Here is a 21,873-nt window from a genome sequence, read left to right on the forward strand (position 1 = left end):
TGATCGTTAAAGAATGAGATATGTTTGACAAATATTTTTTAAGTTTAAAGTTTAAATCTTAAGATATAAAACCTCATAAGTTGTTATCTTATTACTAATGGAAATTTGGGTAAGTTTACTTTGATATATATGTAAAGCAATTTTATAATATATATCGTATTTTTAACATGATTTTGTATAACTATTAAGATATAACAGCTAATATATAATTGTGGATTTATCATATGCATTTTTTTCTTGTTTTCTTCTAACTTTTTAGGTATTTACATTTAACGTTTTTATATATAAGTATCTTGTAAAAAATACAGGTGGAACTCGTAAAGGATGTCATACGAAAAGAAATTTTGTGATTGTCAACCATCGTCTAAAGTATAAAAAAAAATCATGCATTATTATTGTTTTTCACTAAATGGAAAATTCATTTTCTGTTTTATTTTATTTGCATTTTCAGGGTTTCTTCGAAAATAAAAAATTAAGAAAAAAGGTTTTTTGGGAAGGAAAGAAAGCCCCAAAATCGAAGCCCAAAATTGAGATTTTTTAAAACAAGAAAAAGAAAAAATTTTTAAACAAAAGTATGCCCGAAAAAAGGGGGAAAAAACAGGGAAAATTTGAGCATAATTTTAATTTTATTTAAAAAAAATCTGTTTTCCCAAACTTACTTTAAAAAAAATCAAGCTTTTTTAAAAATCAACTTGATACAGAAGAACCATATGAGAAAATTTACAATGAAAGAAAACAAGCTTATGTCAGGAAAACGCGGAAAAACACTTTAAAAAAATTAAACACCTTGAAAACGAACTATTGAGAAGAGAAAAGAGGGAAAAAAATGATCAGAAATGCTTGAAGCGAAAAAGTAGAGACAGAAGGAAGGAGAAGACCTTCTTAAAGACATAGAAAACACAAAAAAGATAAAATTAAAAAAACTTGAAACTGACAAGAGAGAAAAGCAAGAAGAAAAAATAAAGGAACTTGAAACTGAGAGAGAAGAACTCGAAACTCAGAAAGACGAGCTACAAAAGAAAAATGACGAATTTGAAGATGAATTTATCAAAATGAGAGAAGATTTTGCCAAAATAAAGGCTGAGAAGGAAGATGTTTTAGTAAACATTAAAAAGAAGAGAAAATAATGACCAAATTGAAACGGAAACAGGGCAATAACATTGAAGGATCTTTAAGGGCATCGAAAAAAAACGAAAATCGAAACCAAACTCCGATTGGAATGCTTATTAGAAAGTGAAGCATTGAAGTCTGAAAATGAGTCTTTATTCCGCGCTAACGAAGCAAAGAAAGACGAGATAAATGAAATTCAAAAAGAAGTTGCCAGTATAAAAAAAGAGTTGCAACTAGAACAACTCAGATATCATAAAATAAAGCAAGAATGGGATGAGGAAAAGAGTAGGACAGAATTTGTACTAGTTAGCAAATCTGCTAAAAAGAGGCACCAAAGGGGTTTAGAATCATCTTTAAAGGAGGAAAACGACTCGGAGGATGAACATGTTGTCGGAGTTTTAGAAGCTGCTAAACTGGAAAAAGAATCTATGATTGCAAAGGAGAATGAGCTTAAGAAACGCGTGAAGCAACTCCAAATTGACAAGGATGAACTTTTCAGGTCTGGAACAACTTTGTTCGCTGAAAATAAAACTTTGAAATCAAAGTATGACCAAATTATAGGAGAAAGATCGATGCTCCTTCAGGTGGAAGCAGCTCTAAAACGGAAAGTGAAAGAACAGGAGGATGAAATGAAAGACTTAAAAAAGACTATCGATGATTTATATTATCAGAACATGGCGATCAGAACAAATGAAGAAAACGAAAATAAAAAAAGTTCATATGTAGTTCTTATGGGTAATGAGATGATTAAAAAGCTTGAACGCGAGAAAAGCGCATTACATAGACGAGTAAAGTTTTTGGAGAAAGAAAATAATGAAATTGAAACAAGAGTTGTAGAATTGGAAAGACAGTCAGCAGATCTTGTCAACTATTCAAAAAAGTATGACAAATATTCCACATTTCCAGAATCTAATAGAAGTAGAGACAGCAGTTACATAGAGAAACCGTGGTCCCGGGGTCGAGATAATAGAGATACCGTAAGGTCACATGATCGTGAAAATAGAGACACAGCAAGGGGACAATATCATCATAACAAAGAAACTCCACGTTCCCGGGAAAGGGTAAACGATAGGACAAGAGAGCCTCCTAGCGATAGAAACCCGCATCGTTTATCTGGTCGTGATCAAGGAGGAAGAAGACACCTTGACCAGCGCCCACCATCTGAAAAAATGATGTCGTTTCACGAATACAGAGAAAAATCAAAATACGGAACAGGTGTTCCAACAAAAAGCCCCGATTACTACAAAAATAACATGCCACCGTTCGCTAACGCTCCTTCAAGACAGCCAAGTATGATGGCACCTCCAAGCATACATTCCGGGCAAGGTCATGACTCGAGGTTTTCATTTCCTCCACTAGGATCTCGGACTGCCCGCTCCCCGAGACATGGACATTAAGAGTTCTGCTAAACAACATCGAAGAATGTATTAACTTTTAAGCAAAACAAAATTGATTATAAATGTCGTATTGAACATTCATAACATGGAATGTTTTTAGTTTAATTTTAGAACTTACTTATTAGTTAAACAACACATCCTTCAAAAGTTATCAAATTTATATAGTCGTTATAGTGAAAGATACTCACTCCACTCTTAACAAGTTATACTCGTACATAAGACATGTAAATTGTTTTGTTATCTTCATTCTGTTACAACATTCCATGTTAAATACAGTCATATTTGTTATTTTTGTTAGATACAAATTCGTCTCATGTGTTGATATTATATTAGTGGATCTATTTGTTTTATATGTATAGTCAAAATCTACATAAAATTAAAACATGCTTATATTTGAACTACCCTGTCTTTTTTGTATATCAAGAATTAGTGTCAAAATGTTGTATATCGCAAAAATTATTTGCATATGTGTGTTAGTAATTAAAAAGGTACATGCAGTTTGATAACAGTAACTCAAGAGTATGGATAAATAAGATATTTTAAAAGAACCGTTATAGACATGTAAAAGATCAAAAACTTCTTTGACTGCTTTCAAAGTTGTGAACTCTTCTTAATCTTACAACGAAAAAGATCATCGGTGTAAGATGTTTGACATATCAATGTGTATTTGCATCATAACTTTAAGAAAAATAAAACACACATAAAATAAATAGTCAAAATTCCTTTTCTTCATTTGTAAATTATAAACTACAAATTCTATGCATAACAACGATAACCCTTAACCTGATTAAGTCAAAAATGCAACCAGTGAAGGTAAATCTATGAAAAATGTTCAGCAGTAGGTTAAGTAATAGAAAGAGCATCGAAACACAAGGCTATCTGATTTGTACTAGGGGGCATAGCCCCCGAGTATCATTCAGATTGCCGAGTGTTTTGATGTTCTTTCTCTTTTGTATCATAGTCAAACATAAAAACACGTTCCCCGTTGTCACAATACTAAACCCCAGAAAAAAGTAACCAATGAACGAGCATCTGAATATGATATTTCTATCGCTTTCCCTTGCTCTGCCGTCAAAATAAGTAAACCCCAGCAAAAAAGAGCCAAACCATGGGCATACTCTGGAGTGCGGGTAATTAAAACCTGCACTCCAGTTAACGCACTGTGCATGTATATGCATACGATTTAATCCTGACTCATTTTCAACAGAAAGTAACCAAACTATGATACAAATGATATGAAGAGTGACAAAACCACAAGTAGGTGTTTGCAGTATTTATAACTTTATATGACTGCGTTTTTGGGGTTTAAACTGCCATTATGCTCGTGAAACTGTAAATTACTGTGCCTGTGTCCATCACAACAATACATAACACGGACTGCAATTATTCTATAAATATACACTTCGATCTATTGGGAAATTATTTTATATGAAAAAAATAAGATGAATGTTGTATAAATGTTATATGAATGTAATGTTACATTACAAAAAGTGAAACAACTTATAACTTCATCGAATTCTCGCGGATAACTCGGTTATCCGAAACACTGCTAATTTGCATTCGCAGCGCAAACCTACAAATATTACAGATTTACTTACATGTTGCAAAAATAAATCATTGTCTAAAAGTTTTTACTGTTTCTACGGTTTATTTGCTATTTATTTTGTTTAGCAGTGTCAATACAATTAAACTACATATGTATAAACATAAACACCTTCCTTTATTTTTTCATAAACGTTTACTTATATAGATCTGTAGAACCTTTTATAACTATAATTTTATTAGGTACAGCTTTTTAGCTGCGAAAGGAAAAGCAATGAAAATGTCCGAATAATCAAGTAGGTTGATATACGTATCAACGAGATAGCTCTAATAACCCTTCACAATTTACTTTATTAAAACAAAAAAAAAGTATCACACAATTATAAAGGAGTAACTTTAAATTACAATGTACAATTTTAATATCAGTGAATCGGACGTTTGGGTTTGTGCAGCTAAGCTCAGATCAGATACATGTATAAACTACAGATTATCAATCGTGCACTGTAACACCGCACTTTGGGGTCAAACGCACTTTGGGGTCCGACCCCAAAGTGCGTCAAACTTCGCACCGCACTTTGGGGTCAAACGCACTTTGGGATCAAAATCGAGAAATTGACCCCAAAGTGCGTTAATATGCTACATATCAACGCACTTTGGGTTCAGAGGTGTCATCTGAGTTCTGCTTAAATACTGAGTACTGACTTATTTTCTATCTGCGACATTGGAATATTTGAATTGGAGTCCAAGATGGCGGTCAATACTTTATGATGCTTAAGTGATAAAAGTTTCATTAATGTTACCACTTGTAATATCTAAAAATTGTGTTCATATAACAAAATTACGGTGGCATAAAAGTAACATTTACATTTTTTTGTTTTTAGTTTTGTATACATATTTTTTTTTTCAGTTTTGCATTCATATTTTATTTTTGTTTTTCGTACATATGTTATTTTTGTTTTTCATACATATTTTAGCCAATCAAAACAGCCTTCAAATCTCATAACAGCCCATAGTTGAGTATAAAACTAGCAGAGTGGTTAGGTCACATTTCGGCCCATTTTTGGAATCGGCCCAGTCGTTTTCGACAGGGCAAGTCTGGTTTCGGCCGACCCTTTTCGGCCCATTTTTTATATTATATGTTTTTATTTAATTATTGTTTTTATTATTATATACTGTTATATTAGTGTCTAATTGGAAAGGGCTGTTGATTGGTGATCAGTTATTATTCCATGAATATGCACCACTCAACCCCACCCCTGAGAAATTGAGAATTTTGAAACTTAGGTCAATCTCCTTAGCACAATCCAGATAAATGTGCAGAAACTTTATGCCAGGTGTGCCGGCCCAGCCAAAGCTCGGGGTCACAAGCTACAGGTCAAAGGATAAAAGACTTGGTTTTCATGTCCGCTCCTTATCTCCGAAACCCCCATGAAGGATTTTAAGGCACCTTTGTGACAAATGTTAACCACAACGAGACCATATGCAGAACTTTCTTTGGGTTACCGCGGATCTACTAAAAAATGAAAATGTTGGTATTTGCAAATGGCATTTGCAAATGGCGAGGGTACTGTAAATTTACAGAATGGCGAAATGTTTGAAAATGGTGTTTAACAAATGGTGTTAATATCAAAACCTCTACTTTGCAAATGGCGTCATGTAAAAATATGTAGCGAAAAAACAAAAATAAAATATGTACAAAAAACTTAATATATGTATGCAAACTAAAAAAGAATATGATATGCAAAACTAAAATAAAAATATGTATGCAAACTAAAAAAAGAATATGTATGCAAAACTAAAAAAAGTATGTATTCAAAACTACATGTAAAAAAATATCTACGACAAACAAACAAAAATATGTACGAAAAACAAAAAAAGTATAAAAAATACAAATGTCACTTTTTGCCACCGTTCAAAATACTCTAGTACAGAAATTGTGTATTCCCTAGAATTAAAAAGATGCTCGCGAAAAAAGTATTCCCGTTCTGTCGGTCATTTTACTTGATAACTTTTGGTGGCCATATTGAGCCCTATTTTAAAAATGTTTGGAATGAAAAAAAAATGCAGTTAATGTCTTTTTCCAAAGAACTATAAATATACTCTATTGCAATGTTCTGGTGAAATTTTTTTTCGATCGGACTAAAAATAGTGATTTTTACAAAAACATTATTAAGCTTATCAACAAACGTAAGGGTTTTTGTAAGCTCCGTTAACAACCGTTCGCCAGGGACTTTTTTATGGGAAATCTTACATGCTTCTTAAGAAAGAGCAAACATGAATTTTATAATGTTTAAATAATGGTATCTGAGAAATGTAAGATGCTTGTTATCTGAATAAAGTAGCGATAACTGTGATATTATTCGTCATAAAAGAAACGAACACTGTAGTATTTGACTTCCATATAAAATACTAATTCACTATAACTGTACTCATCATTGCCAAAAAGCAACATATGAAAAAGATGGTTCAGGTAATTGGCCAATGTGTATTTTTTGAGATAATTTAGAAGAAACATCATAATAAAAAAGCTTTTAAGAAAACAAATAAAAGCATAATGTGCCTTTAAAACGTTATTTTTAACCCTCGGGGGATCAATACCCCACAATCCCCTTATACCCCCCAAAGAGGAATTTTTTACATTATTCTGAAGCTCCGCTCTTAATGTGCCGACTACTTAAATAGTTTATTTTTAGTACTGCCTGTACGGACTTACTACTTAAAGCCGCATCTACACCAAGTTTTCTTATATGTTCACATTTAGCTAAATTAAATGGCTATTTCAAAGCCATATTATCAGGCACATTTTTACTGAAATGTCTTACCTAGATTTCCCAGAATTTATACCTTTGTCTATGCTAAGACTATCATATTTCTTAAAAATGTGTAAATAAAAATCGGGAAAATAATGCATTTAGCTAAAAACAATGGAGTTAATGAAAAGGTGTACATTCTTTTAAAATAAATGGAAATTTTGATTTAAAAAAATATTTTAGGCTTAATAATTGATACAAATTCTTTATTTAGTGATTTATTTGGTGAAAGTTCTTCACTTTACTAATCAAGATCATTTAAATCCCTATTGATTCTACTATAATTCAGGGCACATGTTTGTGTCTATTCAATGCCTTGATTTTTTGTTTACCATTGGCTTATTTTTAAACATAATGAACTTTAATTTTCTATGAACCCCAAAGTGCGGTCGTTGCCTGATGTTAAAAAAAATGCATATGTACCTGTTTAACGCACTTTGGGTCGAAATTGGACCCCAAAGTGCGTAAACGCACTATGGGTCGGACCCCAAAGTACGTAACGCACTTTGGGGTCGGACCCCAAAGTGCGTTTGACCCCCAAAGTGCGGTGTTACAGTGCACTACATGTATATAGCCAGTAAAAATCATTTATAATGTGCACCGTGAAAAATATAAACTACATTTAATAAATTTTGCTCGAAAGTTCGTCTTCTTTTTGGTTTTTATAAAATATGTTCACTTACACAACTGCACACAGCTGTTAATAACCTCTTAAGTTATTTTAAGATGTAGCATTCAAATTTAGGTTTTACTTAAATCTAATAGCCGGCAAACCTGAATGATATAATTAAAGCTAAGCGGTTTATAACTTATAATGCTTAGCAAGAAAATGTATCTGTGATGTTTAAAAATTCAACCTATCATGATCCAAAAATATGTGGTCGGTTACTTTAATGCATAGAATAAACTAAAGTACATCTTAACTAAATAATTACCAACCGGACAAGCTTTATTAACGGTTGATTCCATGCAGAATTACTTGCAAACAGAATGTTTTATTATTGTTTAGCTGTTTATTAAAGGAGCTCCACTGAGGTCAAAAAGCCTAAAAAGATACAATTTGAAATTATTGCTTAAATCGAGTGGTGCACTTAAAATGGAAAAATCTGCAAAACATAATAACAGGAATTACCTCAGATTTAATTTAAAAACTATTTGTAGCCATGTTTGAGTTGTAAGCGTTGCAACGCTTTAAAAAAAATTTGCACAGCGAAAGTAAATATTCTGGGCAGACGGAGTTAAAGAAATGATCTGAAATTGTGCGTGCACGTTATTATTCGATATCTAATTAAATAGTAAAGTTTTGAAAAAAAACATCTCCAGTCCCTTCATGTTTAAAATCCTCAGTGGAGTCCCTTTAATACATATGCTTGTATCTATTTTATTTAAAGTAAGAAAAGCTAACTACAAGTCGTATGAAGGATTACCGAATTTCAAAAACAATTAAAATTTGTCTAACAACTCAAGCGCCTTGCATTAAGACAATGGGGCACTTCTGTTTTTAAATTTCCTATCAGATCGGATATTGTATTACAAAAAAATTACCGTGACCATGTTTAATATTTGTTGAGATATCGATTAAATAATTGCTTTAAAAAATACAACTTAGTTATATTTTTTGTTATAGTTGGGGGTTTTAACTTTCGGATGTAGTGAGTTATGATGTAAAAGTTATGATGTAAAAGGTAAGTGTAAATAATACATTTACATTTAAATTACTTAAATTTGTATTATCTTATATTCATTCAATATTTCCATTCACCTTTAAAGTGATAGATTTATTTAAATATTAGGACAGAAGGCTCGACTATTCGAAAAAGTTGTCACAAGGGTGTTTTATTGAGTATAATAATGCTTACCTATGAATACATAAAATTGACAGAAAATGTACAAAGGCTTGTTATTAAGATGTTTTATCAAGTAAATCACTGCTTTTTTATTATGAATGCATAAAATTATCCAAAAATGGCACAAACCCTTTAGCAGTTATGGAGATAACAGCTTACAAGCAAAACTTTACCATGAATTTCTAAGTTGAAAAAGGGGAGAAAAATCAGCCTAAATGCAAGATAGAATTATGGATCTTTGTCAGTGATCTACAATTATGACCCTAAATGCATATGTGAAGTTTTAAATAAATATCTTTAATAGTTATTGAGATATGTAAAACTTGCATGTAACCAAGAGACTAAGTAGAAAAGGGGAGATAAATCAGCCTAAATGCAAGATAGAGTTATGGAACTTGTTCAGTGACATACAATTATGACCCTTCATGCATATGTGAAGTTTTAAATCAAAATGTCTGATAGTTATATTGAGATATGTAAAACTTACATGTAAACATTAACCAAGAGACTAAATAAAAAAGGGGGAGATAAATCAGCCTTAATACATGACACAGTTATGAGTGCTGTTCAGAGATCATTATTTCTGACCACAAATATACATATGAAGTTTCATTTGTATCTTTAATAGTTTCAGAGATATGCAAAACTTGCATGTTAAACTTAACCAAGAAAAGGAGATTTTTTAATACAAAAGGGAGCATAATTCAGTCAAAATACATGGCAGAGTAATGAATCTTGATGTGACCTTCAAGTAAATATCTTTGAAGACCTTTAACCTTTACCCAAAATTTCTAAGTTTCAAAGGGGCAAATAATTCTGCAAATATTGCAGGCAGAGTTATGCAACTTTGCAAACTGATGTACATTGTTACTTGCAAAGGTGTAAAAAAGTATTGTAAATTTCAATTGAAAATCTCAAGCAATAATTGAGATATTTGACTTTACAAAAAACTTTAACCAAAATTTCTAAGTTAATAAGGGGCATAATTCTGTAAATATTGTAGGCAGAGTTATATAACTTGTCAATCTGATGTACATTGTTGCTATAAATAAGTATTGTAAGTTTCAATTTAATATCTCAAGCAATAATTGAGATATTTGACTTTACAAAAAACTTTAACCAAAATTTCTAAGTTAAAAAGAGCATAATTCTGTAAATATTGTAGGCAGAGTTATCCAACTTGTCAATCTGATGTACACTGTTACTATAAATAAGTATTGTAAGTTTCAATTGAATATCTCAAGCAATAATTGAGATATTTGACTTAACAAAAAACTTTAACCAAAATTTCTAAGTTAAAAAGGGGCATAATTCTATAAATATTGTAGGCAGAGTTATGCAACTTTGCAAACTGATGTACATTGTGACTATAAAAAGTATTGTAAATTTCAATTGAATATCTCAAGCAATAATTGCGATATTTGACTTTACAAAAGACTTTAACCAACGCAGACACCGACGCGGACGCCGACGCCGGGGCGACTACAATAGCTCTCCATATTCTTCGAATAGTCGAGCTAAAAATGAGCAGATATAATGATAATTTACATTTATTCATTTGCTCCTTTGTCATTTTAGGGAGTATTTAGGGCATATGGCAATAGGTATAAACCACAGAATATGAGTAGCGCCGGTACAACTATGCCCGGGCGGTCATGGGTTTCTTCAAAACCGCCCAATTATGTCACTCAGCCAGGACTTAAAAACGAAGATGGAGACATGCGTGAAAATAGTCCTGACCTTTTTCAAGCCCAACCGCTTAAATATGACCCGACACGACCTGGAGGTACAATATTCACGGGCAGGACTTTAAACACATTTAAGAAGAAAAATGAAAAGCCAGGAATTCTTAAAAAGACTGTAGGAAATGACAATAAAAGACCAGGTGTACGTTTCACAACACATCGAATGAAAAAACCGGACGAAAATTTTCACTACAAAATCTTGGGGAGGGGGTTGTAATTCAAATAAATATATGAAAAGCTTTATGCAGAAAGCGACCTCTTCTAGAATCTGTCGGTATAGGGGAAAAAATCAAACAGTAGAGGAAGAAAAGCACAAATTTTTTTTTAGATTTACAAGAATTTAAAGAAAATAATATATTGAGAGACAAACTAGATAAAGGAGATGATAACCATGTTGAGTCGTACCAAAGAGTATTTGCAGACAGGCAGATACTTAGAGAAGCCGAGACTGCTTATAAACGAAGAATCACCCAGCTTGAGCAAGATGCGAAAGAAATGCTTACTAACTTCGAAACTTTATACGGTGAAAACAAAGTATTAAGGGATAAAGCAAAGAAATTGGAAGAAAGGTTAAATTCTGTAGACAGACTTGATGAAATCAAGAAATTGAATGAAATGGAAAAGAAGTGTAAAGCATTGGAAAAGAATGTAAGGACAATGGGATATGAAAGAGAAGAACTGGTACGTATAAATCACGAGCTTGACAATGAAAAATATAGACAAAAAGAAGAAATTGTGGAGCTAAGGAAAAGAAATAACTTGCTTGAAAAAGAAACTGAAGGCTTAAAAAGAGGGTTCATGGCCATTGGAAAGAATGTTGATGATTCATGGAAAGATGAATTGAAACAAAAGACGAGACGGCAAGAGGAAGAAGAAAGAATTATGCGAGAAGAACATGCTAAATTTAAAAAGGAAATAATCATATTAAACAAAGAACTGCATAAACTAGAGAAGGTAAACGTTGAAATGAAAACTAAAAACGATATGCTTGAAAATGACAAAGCAGAATTTGAAAAACGTATGTTTGAGTTAGCAAGGGAGACTGGACGAAGAACACCGTCTGGAGTAAAGAGGAAAAATGAAGAAATATCTAATATAAAGGATAAAAAGATTGAAGAAATGGCGAGAAGAATTGAAGAGCTCAAAGATGAAAATGTTGAACTGAAAACAAAAACACAGATAATGGAAAAAGAAAAGGAGTCTTTTGAACAAAGACTAGAAGAAGCTTCAACAAGCAAACGTGAGACAGCATCATCTATCCGTAGGAAAATGGAAACAGAAAGAGAAATAAGAGATTTAAATATGCATATTGAAAACTTCAAAGACAAGATCAAGCGTCTAGAGGTCGAAAACACTGATTTGAAAGAAGAAACAAAAAGAATGGAAGTAGAGGCAAAAGCACAAAAGCAAACATCAAAAGCTCTTGCTTCAGGTCAGGCAAACCAGATGGATATTCAAATGAAAGACCTAAATGACAAAATTATTGCACAAAATAACGAAATTAAGATTTTAACTGAAGAAAATCTCAAACTTAAATCAGATTCTAACAATATTGAAGAAAAGCTTCAAGATCAACTAGAAAGCATAAAGAAAGAAAAAGACGCATTATTACAAGAAAAAGAAACACTTCAAAATAATATTGACCAATCAACTACAACTACTTCAGGAAAAATACAGGACCTACAAGATGAGTTGAATTCTTTACAAGTAGATCTTAAATTACTTAAACCTAAATACGAAGACATTCAAAAGCTACATGAGGAGCTTAAGTCTGAACACAAATCTCTGAATGGAAAATATGAGGAAAAGGGTCAAGAACTCGAAAAACTAAAGGAATCTCTAAGAAATAATAAAGACGTTTACAATGAACTGTCAAAGGCCCAAAGAGAAAATGCGACCTTACAAAGAGAATTAGACGGACTGGAAGATAAATTTAAAACAGAGAGGCTGAAACTAGAGGCTGATTTGGAAGAACTCTTGAAAAATCAAGAATTTATGAATACTGCATTATCAGAGCACAAAGTAAGACTGGATATGCTGCAACAAGAGAAAAATGACTATAAAACTGAAAATGTAAAATTAGTTAAGGCTAACGAAAGACAAGCTAAAACTATATCAGATTTAAAAAGTGATATAGATAAAGTTTCAGGAGAAGGCTCTTCACAAACAGCGTCGTTGAAACAGGAATTAGAGACAACAAAAAAACAATTAAAGGAAGCAGAAACTGGACTCATTCAAGCTAAACAAGAAATAGAAATTGCTAAAAATGAAAGAGAGAATCAAGTCAGCAAACTTTTATCGCAAATGGATAAATTAAAATCAGAACGAGAAATTGAGACACAACAGCTAAAAACTCAAAGCGAATCTTTACGCTCAGAGGTAGCTCGTCTCAAAGTATTTGAAGAAAGAATTCAAAATATGGAACATAATTTAAAAGAACTTGTACAAAAGCTGAGAGAATCAGAAGAAAGAAATAAGGATGTCACAAACCAAAAACTGTTTAGTTTACAGCAGGTAGTAAAAGAAATGAAAAGTGAAAACCTGGCTAACCGTATACGAGCAGCTGAGAGGGAACAAAACGAGCTTGAAAAGCATAAGATGGAATTAGAAATAAAGCAGGATGCGATTACTGAAATACGAAAACTGAAAGAAGAAAACGGTAGATTACTCAGTTTGCTTGAAGATAAACGTGCCGCAGAAGAAGCACAAGATGAATGGACAAAGAAGAAAAATAAAATGAATGAGATCTTAGCACAAAACAAACGATTACAAGATGAAAACACTCGACTTCTTGCTGTAGCTGAAGGTGGTCAAACTGAACATTTGCGAAAAGACTTACAGGCCAAAAATGAAAAACTGAAACTGATAGAATCAAAATATCAAGAATTTACTGTAGAAAATGCAAATCTTAAACAAGCTATGGAAGAAAAAGAGAATGAATTGAAAAGAATTGGTTTGAAAGTTGATAGAATTACACGAGTCCAGCATGAGAATAGAAGACTTGTTACGGAGAACCAACGCTTAAGAGATGATATGTTGAAAAAAGATAACATAATAAGTAGTCTCAAAGAACTTGAGACCACAAAAGCAAAATACATAGATTCTGCTGCAAATAATCAAAGACTATATGAAGAAAATAAGCGGCTGAGGGAAAGTATCGAAAAATCAAAAGACTACAAGACAGAGTTTGCGAAAGCCAGGGACCAGGAAAAAGCAACAGCAGCATCATCAGTGAAGTACCAAGAAGAAAATACACTTTTAAAGAACACCCTAAATATAAAGGAAACCGAATTTAAACGCGAACTAGAACTTCATAAAGAAAGAGCCAATAAAATTCAAGCTCGGAACAAACGACTTACCGAGGAAGTTGCAAAACTAAAAGAAAGCATTAAGAAAAAGGATGATTTGATAATAAAACTAAGGGCACTTGAAACAGCGGAAGGAAAACTAAAAGATGCTTCTATAAATGCATTGCGCTTGTATGAAGAGAACCAGCGACTGAGAAATCTTTTAGAAAATAATTCTGGTGGCTGGAAAAGTAATTTTCAAAACGCTAAAACACTTTCGGCAAATAGGTTTTCAGATGCATCAGGACCAACCGCTGCTGTATACGTTGACTCAAACAAGAATAAAAACTCTGCTGATAAAAACACTAGATTTTCTAAAGATAGAACAGATACCATTGACGAAAGAGGGATTGGAACTACGCCGACATATGATGAAGACACAAGAACGAGTTCAAATCTGAAGATTAAGAGATTAACTAAGCTTCCAGACATTACGAAGAGGGAAGGAACAGGGCTACTGACGGGACTGAACTACTCAGAGATGCATCAAAGTATGTATAACAGTTTTACAAGAATTTTGTTTGATGCATATAGATATTTTATTTCCTGCAAAGCAAAGTGAGCCCTTAATCTTAATCTTAAAATCACATATGTATTTTATTAAAATATTTTCAATTAGGTGTTTAAATGATACGTTGATTTTGGTTCTCTCTGCTACGATCTTGATTTCGTGATAAAAATATCGCGTCTGAACTCCAAACCTTACACTTTTCTAAGATAGGGCATTTTATTGATTATTTTGAAAAGAGCATTTATTTGAAACTTACTACATCTTAAGAGACGTTTATACCTTATTCCAGAAACCAAAGGATTGAAAGGAGAAGCGTTAATCATTGCCCAAAACAAAGAGATAGAAGCGCTGAAGGCAAAACTGCAAAATCAGGACAAAGAAATCAGAGCTGCAAAGGAAGAACTTAGCACACGAGAACCCGATTTTCAACGTCTGGTTAATGAACGAGACGGTCTTAAATCAGATATCGTGAGAATGAGAAAAGAACTTGCAATAAAGTCAGCAGAAGACAGTATGAATAGGACTTCACAACTTCAAGAACAGAACAAGCGTCTTGTTCAAGAAAATCAGAGACTGCGAGAGGAAATTAATGTCAGAGACTTACAACTCAGTGAGCGAGGCGCGCCAGGATACAATAAAGCATTTTATGTTGACAATGAAAGCAAAACCACTGAAGAGAAACTAAAACTTGCAATTGCTGAAAACAGACGACTACACGAAGAATGTGGCCGATTACGTGCGGCATTAGATGAAACCCACGTGAATGATACCGGAAGTAGATTTACAGATCCTGAAGTTACCGGTTCAATGATTGAGGGATTTAAAGACGCTAAAACTAAAAGATGGGCAACGCTGCAAAAAGGGGGTAAGATGAAAAAGAAAGAAGCAATCAAGAAGAATTCCAACGAGACTGATGATAATAAATTGATGATGCTAGAAGAGGTTGCCACTTGATTAATAACAAAGTTGCTATAAACATTTATAACACACCTCAAACATGAAAAATGAATTTTAAAGTTAATGAATGTGAAGGAGATTGTTATTGCTTCTGTAAAATTACCGCCATGGATCACATGATCAAGGTTATAAAATCATTCTTGAATTTCAAACTATATGTGCCAAAAAAAGAACAAAAATATTAACACTTTGTAGACTTTTACATCTCAAGCATCCGGGCATTATACAATGCACGTGTCAGTTCTTACATTTTTAATTCATATGATGCACTTAAACCTGAACTATGTGAAACATTTTGTTGTAAAATAGTTGTTGTTTGTATATGTATTGTTCATCTTGTTTTCAAAAAAAAAGAGTTAATTTAATTTTCAAGTTATCTATTAATATCCTGATTGAATGGTTGTAGTACGAAAGAGTTTACTCCATAAGAAGATTTATATGTCAGATGCATAAATAGCAAAGGTACATAATTCGATTAGCGTAATTTTCAATTTGCATTTTTGATTTTGTATCTTTTGGAGATCGACGCATGATATTTAAAGCGACACATATGATCAAACAAATGTAAAGCATAATACTTGGCATAACAATACAATATCAAAATATTGCGGGTTTTTGTCCTTCCATTAACAACGACATAATCATTATCAATTATCGTATCACATTAATAATTATGATGTGTCGCATTCTCATGTGACCTATATTTAGTCGTGACATTAAATAAAAATAAAACACGATGCTTGACAATTGCACATTTGGTCGATATAATATCAAATTGTCAAATGACATGTGTCGCCTTTTAAAATAGACGCATGACATTAACTCGTAAAAACGTGTCATGGCATCCTGTAGGCCAATAAGACTCGACCCATGAAAATGTGACATGGCAAACATGTATGACAATTAAACTCAAAACTTGATATTGACTTGCCAATGTAAATGTCCACACGATAGTACAAAAATGCGCGCTATTTTTTCTTCTTAATTTACTATATTCTATATCACAATGTTATGCGTGCGTTATGTCATATTGTCAAATGATGTGTCACTTCAAATATAATGCGGCATCATTTAAGAGAAGTGTATAAATGACATTCAAAATGTCATTAAACAGACTCGTGAACATTTCATAAGCACAACAAATAAAGACATAAGAAGGGAGTCGTTTATTAGGCACGAAAATCATAAAATTCGCTTTTAAACGAAATGCTCTTGGGAAATGCCGTTTATTTTATTTGGATGAGCTGGAATTGGCGGATATTCGTATAACAAGTAATCATGTGCTTTAAGCTGCAACTGTCTGATTAGCCTCTAATACAACGATATCAAAATTCTGAAAACATTTTAGTGCAAATTTGATAAGAACTGATGAAAAAGTCGATACTATGGGGTTTCATATTTTCTTTTCTTTTTTTTTTTTTTTTTTTTTTTTTTTTTTTGTATGATACCATACCAATGTATTTTATTAGCATTTACATGCTGGTTATTATCATTACTATCATCATCATCATCATCGAATTACACGTGCAGACAATGATTTACATGTATACAGAGCACCGACATATAGAGATAAAACTAACATTCAATTCATATCTTATATATAATATATTTAAACGGTCACACTGTAGATACCGTAGTAAAAAGTTAAAAAGAAGCAGTTTTTATCATTTCAAGTTTATACAAGTAACGTTTTATAAAGCATGTTAAGTAGCACTAGCATGCGCTTTTAGCATTTACATGTTGGTTATTATCAGAGTAACGTTTTATAAAGCATGTTTAGTAGCACTAGCATGCACATTTTAGAAGCATCTCATCCGATAATGGCAAGACGATTAAATTACATTTTCAAATATTGAATTCTATGGAACCACACGTTAAATTTAAGATATACTATTCTCATCTTTGGGTAAAATACTTTTATTGCATAATTGTATTGATATCTTGTAAACTCTTCTTGAATATGTTTCATTTGAAAAAGTGAATGTATAAACTATATTATGGAAGATGCATTCCTTATTACTTGACAAAATAATTTTGCTTATTCTCATAAAAACTGCCAGTTTTTGTTGTTGTTTTTATGACACTATGTAATCACATTGTGATTATCTGAAGTGTGTAGAGTTTAAAACGTACCATATTTTTCTGTGTTTATTCAAAAGATGTTTATTTACATTTTAAGTAATTATGAGGGTTTTTTTTAATATAAAATTTGAACATTATATCTTGAATTAAAGCCATTTTGTAACTGTATGTTTTTTAATTGATGGTACATATCTATTCTCCAGAGAAAGTTGATTTACACAATGTCAAAGTGTCCTTTAAAACACCTTTATTTTCTGATAGACGTAAAACAATAGAGTAATCGCTCAGCCATTGTTCCTTAACGACGAGAAAAAACAATAAGTTAGTAAGTACATACTACTTATGTTTTGGCTTAAACGAGCGAAACTGATACGCATAAGATTTACCCAAATATAAACATATGTTTTTATCTAAACTGGCCGAAAAGCGTACGCGACTATTTTAAAATAGTTTGTGTGTTTTATAAGGGGAATATGTAAGGTAAATATTATATCATATTTGCTATGAATATTCTTAATATGAATAATATCCGTCAGCCACGTTGACCATGATCTTTCTTTTTCCAATAATACATTTAAAATTTATCTTCTGACTATTTTATTTTTTCACGGTAAAATATCATAAATATCTTCTTTAACTAAAACGACATCTCATAGATATAGAGTACATTTTTTAAATCAAAATTACGTGTCATTTATCTTGTAAAAAAGCCCATGCAGTTAGTTGATGCATTTCAGATGTCTGTAAGGTAAAAGCATATAAAGGGTAAATAAACATGGGGAAAAAGGACAGAAGTGGAAACGTTACCCTTGTTGAAACACAGAAAGTAATCAATGTGGAATATCAACTTTTAGTTGCTGAAAGAGATGATTTACTAGAAGCTGAATTAGGGTATAAAAGGCGGATAGAGCAGTTGGAAAAAGAAAATAGTGATACCCTAAAGAGTTTTGACATCTTATACAATGAGAACAAAATACTTCGATCTAAACTGGACACACCTGATGGAGTGGGTGCGGATAGTGTTGAATCATACAACTCGGTGTATAAGGACAGGGAACATCTAAGGGAAGCAAATCGAGCTTTTAAACGACGAATTCATCAGCTTGAAGATGACGCTGCGGAGGCACAGAAGTCCTATAACCAACTCTACCAGAACCACCAACTTGTCACGCAAAAAGCTCAACTTGAAACAGAATTTGCTACGAAAACCCGAGATGAGAAGATCAATGAAATGGAAAAAGAACATGAAGAAATATCAAAAAGACTTAAAATGTTTTTAAAAGAAAGAGAACAATATGAATATAGAATTTCTGAGATGGACAAAGAAAGGAATGAATTGCAAAACAAGTATGATTTTCTCGCTGAAGAAAAACACGAATTGCATATTAGATGTGATGTTCTACAAGCCGATAGAGAAAAGTTAAAGGAGAAAGTCAATGACTTGGAAGAAAAGGTTCCAGATCCAGACGTTAAAGCAAAAGAGGAACAACAATTTCTATCTTTACAGGCACAAGTTGTTGCGCTTCAAGTCAGCAATACAGATGCAAGCAAAGAAATCCACAAGCTTAAGGATGAAATACGAGTACTAAGTAAACAAAAACGAGTCAAAGTTGAAATGACAGATAGAGCATCAAGTGTTATAGTTGACGAGGAAGAAGAAGAAAACGAAAGACAGAAGTTGGTAAGGTACACTGAGGTTGAAGCCGAGCTTGTAGAAAGTCGCCAGAGAGCTATAAACTTACTCAAAGACAATGACCGGTTAAAGACAGAATCAGCTGATTTGGAAAGCAAGGTTGCTAATTTGGAATTAAACTTAAACGAGATTCAAGAAGAGCTAAAGACGAAAAGAGCGGAAGTGGAAGATTTATCTGTTCTAGCTCAAGGAGGACAAAGTCTCAATGAAGATTATTTAGTTTTACAGGATAAAATAAAGGACATTACCGCAATGAAGCAGGCATTAGAAAATGAGCTCATTCAGGAGAAAAAAATATCAAAGTTAAAAATGATGGAACTTAACAAAGATTTAGAAAAAACAAAAGATAAATTGAATGAGACAGAAAAAGTAAAAATGAAATCGGAAGGTGAAAGTAATAAATTACAGAATGAAAATGACACGCTACAAAAAGTCAGTGAAGCACAGGCAATAGAGCTCAGAAATATGAAAGCTCAACTTGAGCAAGTTCAAAATATACTTGAGGATAAAAGTGAAAAATATCAGGAGATGAAAAAAACTGAAAAGGAAAACCAGGAAGAGCTTAGAGAAGCTAGATTACAACTACATATTGTACAACGTGAGCTAGACGATCTTAGAAAGGAAAAGGCCGGTAACTTTAATACTTTGAAAAACGAAATGCAAACAGCCAGAGACGAAAGAAAAGAAGAAACAGAGCAAATGCGGCAAGAAACAATGCGGCTGAGAGATGAAGTAAAAAAGTTAAAAGACTATGAGCATCGAATCACTACCATGGATTCTGAGATAAGGCGATTAATGAATAGATTACGAATGTCTGATCGACTTAGAAAGCTTCCACCAAAACAAGCTAAAATTGATGAAGAGAAGGATGAAATAAAAGAATTAAGAAAACGTCAACGGGAATTTGAAAAAGAGAAAATGGTTCACATACAAGAAAAGCGACAGTGGGAGATTCTGAAAGAGAAATATACAGATTTGCAAATGAATAATCGTCGACTTGTTGAAGAGAATAAAAGAATAAGAGGAGATCTGGATGGTACAAGCTTCAAAGTCGAATCACTGGAAAAGAGGTTTAAGAAACTGCATATCAAAGTTGAGGATAACCCAAACGACCAAAAGGCGATACAGCGGGCAACATATATTGAAACGCCAGATAAGCGTTCTCCCAGATTAGTAGCCAAGAAAAGAGGAGAAATCAAGTCTAACGAAAACAAAGAAAAAAAGAAACATGCATTGAAGCCAATTGAAGAATTAAGAAAAAGTAAGCATGCACTTGATGGAAGTGTTGGCATTCCTTTAGCAAGGAAAATACAACTGACACAACCCAAGGAAAGACGAAAATTCGAACGGAAATCAACAAAAACTTTGGAAGACATTTCAAAAATGCGATCAAAGAAACCAGTTTTACCAAAAGTTGAGGTAGAATCCGGACTTATGTTCGGTAAAGGATATAGAGAATTGCACAAAAACAGATACAAACCAACATCCACTCTAGAATTACTTTAGTATGTTTTGAATGCAGACTTGATGACTGCTGAACCCGGTACTGCACTACCCATTTTCTCTGAACCATTGAAACATAGTCTGCGATTTTCTCGTATTTATTTTGTATTTAAATTATTGAAGGATATCATCTTTCCCATATTTGTATGACTTTCAGTGTTTATCCATATAAAATACTGTAATACTTAAAAAAGCTATGCGGTTAAATTAGTTATACAATGAAGTTCATACTTGGTACAGATAGACATTTGAATAACTAGGTCTAAGATTCAGGTATGAAAAGTACAGGTTTAAAGCATAAATTGTTTGATCTGTTGGTTTTATTTTTTGCATATTTTGGTTAATGACAATCGATCGATCTAACTGGCTTCCCTGGATAACTAAATTCCTTTAAAAGCTACGCGGGCTGACAAAGTATTTCGTTAGTCTAAGTAAACGATTTTTATTGCTTCAAACAGACAACATTGCAACCGTATATTACATATTTGAGATTTGTTTGTTGTACCTCTCAGTCTTTTACCATGTTTACTGTAAGACAGCAATGCTTCATTATACTGTAAAAAATAACATATGTGAATAGAATGACAAAGCTTAATAAAATAATTACTTTTGGCTTGGCTACTATTGTTATAATTTCAACGCCGAATGCCTTTATTAAGTTTTCAGCAAGTTACGTTAAAAGTTAGTTTAATTGATATATGAACTAAACGTTTCTGGATAATGTGACAATGACAAAACATTCACTAAAGATTATTGTGAACATATTAAACGATTAACATTAACTTACAACGGGCAGTGACTGGGCGATTAACACTAACTGGACACAGGGAGTGACTTGGTGAATAATTTACATTAACTAGCCACAGGCACTGACCGTACGAATGACTTACATTAACTAGTCACAGGCAGTGATTGGGCGAATGATTTACATTAACTAGCCACAGGCAGTGACATGGTGAATGATTTACATCAACTAGCCACAGGCAGTGACTGTATGAATGATTTACATTAACTTGTCACATGCAGTGACTGGGTGAATAATTTACATTAACAAGCCCCATGCACTGAATGGGTGAATGATTTACATCAACTAGCCACAGGCAGTGACTGTACGAATGACTTACATTAACTTGTCACAGGCAGTGACTTGGTGAATACTTTACATAAACAAGCCACATGCAGTGACTGGGTGAATGATTTACATCATCTAGCCACAGGCAGTGACTGGGTGAATGATTTACATTAACAAGCCACAGGCAGTGACTGGGTGAATAATTTACATTAACAAGCCACATGCAGTGACTGAGGGAATGATTTACATTAACTAGC

At 32.8% G+C, this 21,873-nt stretch overlaps 1 protein-coding gene across 1 annotated transcript; it reads left to right on the plus strand.

Moving 5' to 3' along the window:
* The first annotated feature begins 97 nt into the window (after positions 1 to 97).
* LOC132746989 (uncharacterized) lies at positions 98 to 21,156 on the plus strand. Its single transcript, XM_060736296.1, has 8 exons — positions 98 to 109; positions 751 to 824; positions 911 to 1,100; positions 1,374 to 2,480; positions 10,285 to 10,492; positions 10,789 to 14,289; positions 14,599 to 15,251; positions 18,121 to 21,156. The coding sequence occupies exons 1-8, from the start codon at positions 98 to 100 to the stop codon at positions 20,545 to 20,547; spliced, it is 8,172 nt and encodes a 2,723-aa protein (XP_060592279.1). The 3' UTR covers positions 20,548 to 21,156.
* Positions 21,157 to 21,873: the final 717 nt, after the last annotated feature.

The sequence above is a fragment of the Ruditapes philippinarum genome, unplaced genomic scaffold (assembly GCF_026571515.1).
Source record: "Ruditapes philippinarum isolate M1 unplaced genomic scaffold, ASM2657151v2 ctg85_1_1_1_1, whole genome shotgun sequence".
NCBI lineage: Eukaryota > Metazoa > Mollusca > Bivalvia > Venerida > Veneridae > Ruditapes > Ruditapes philippinarum.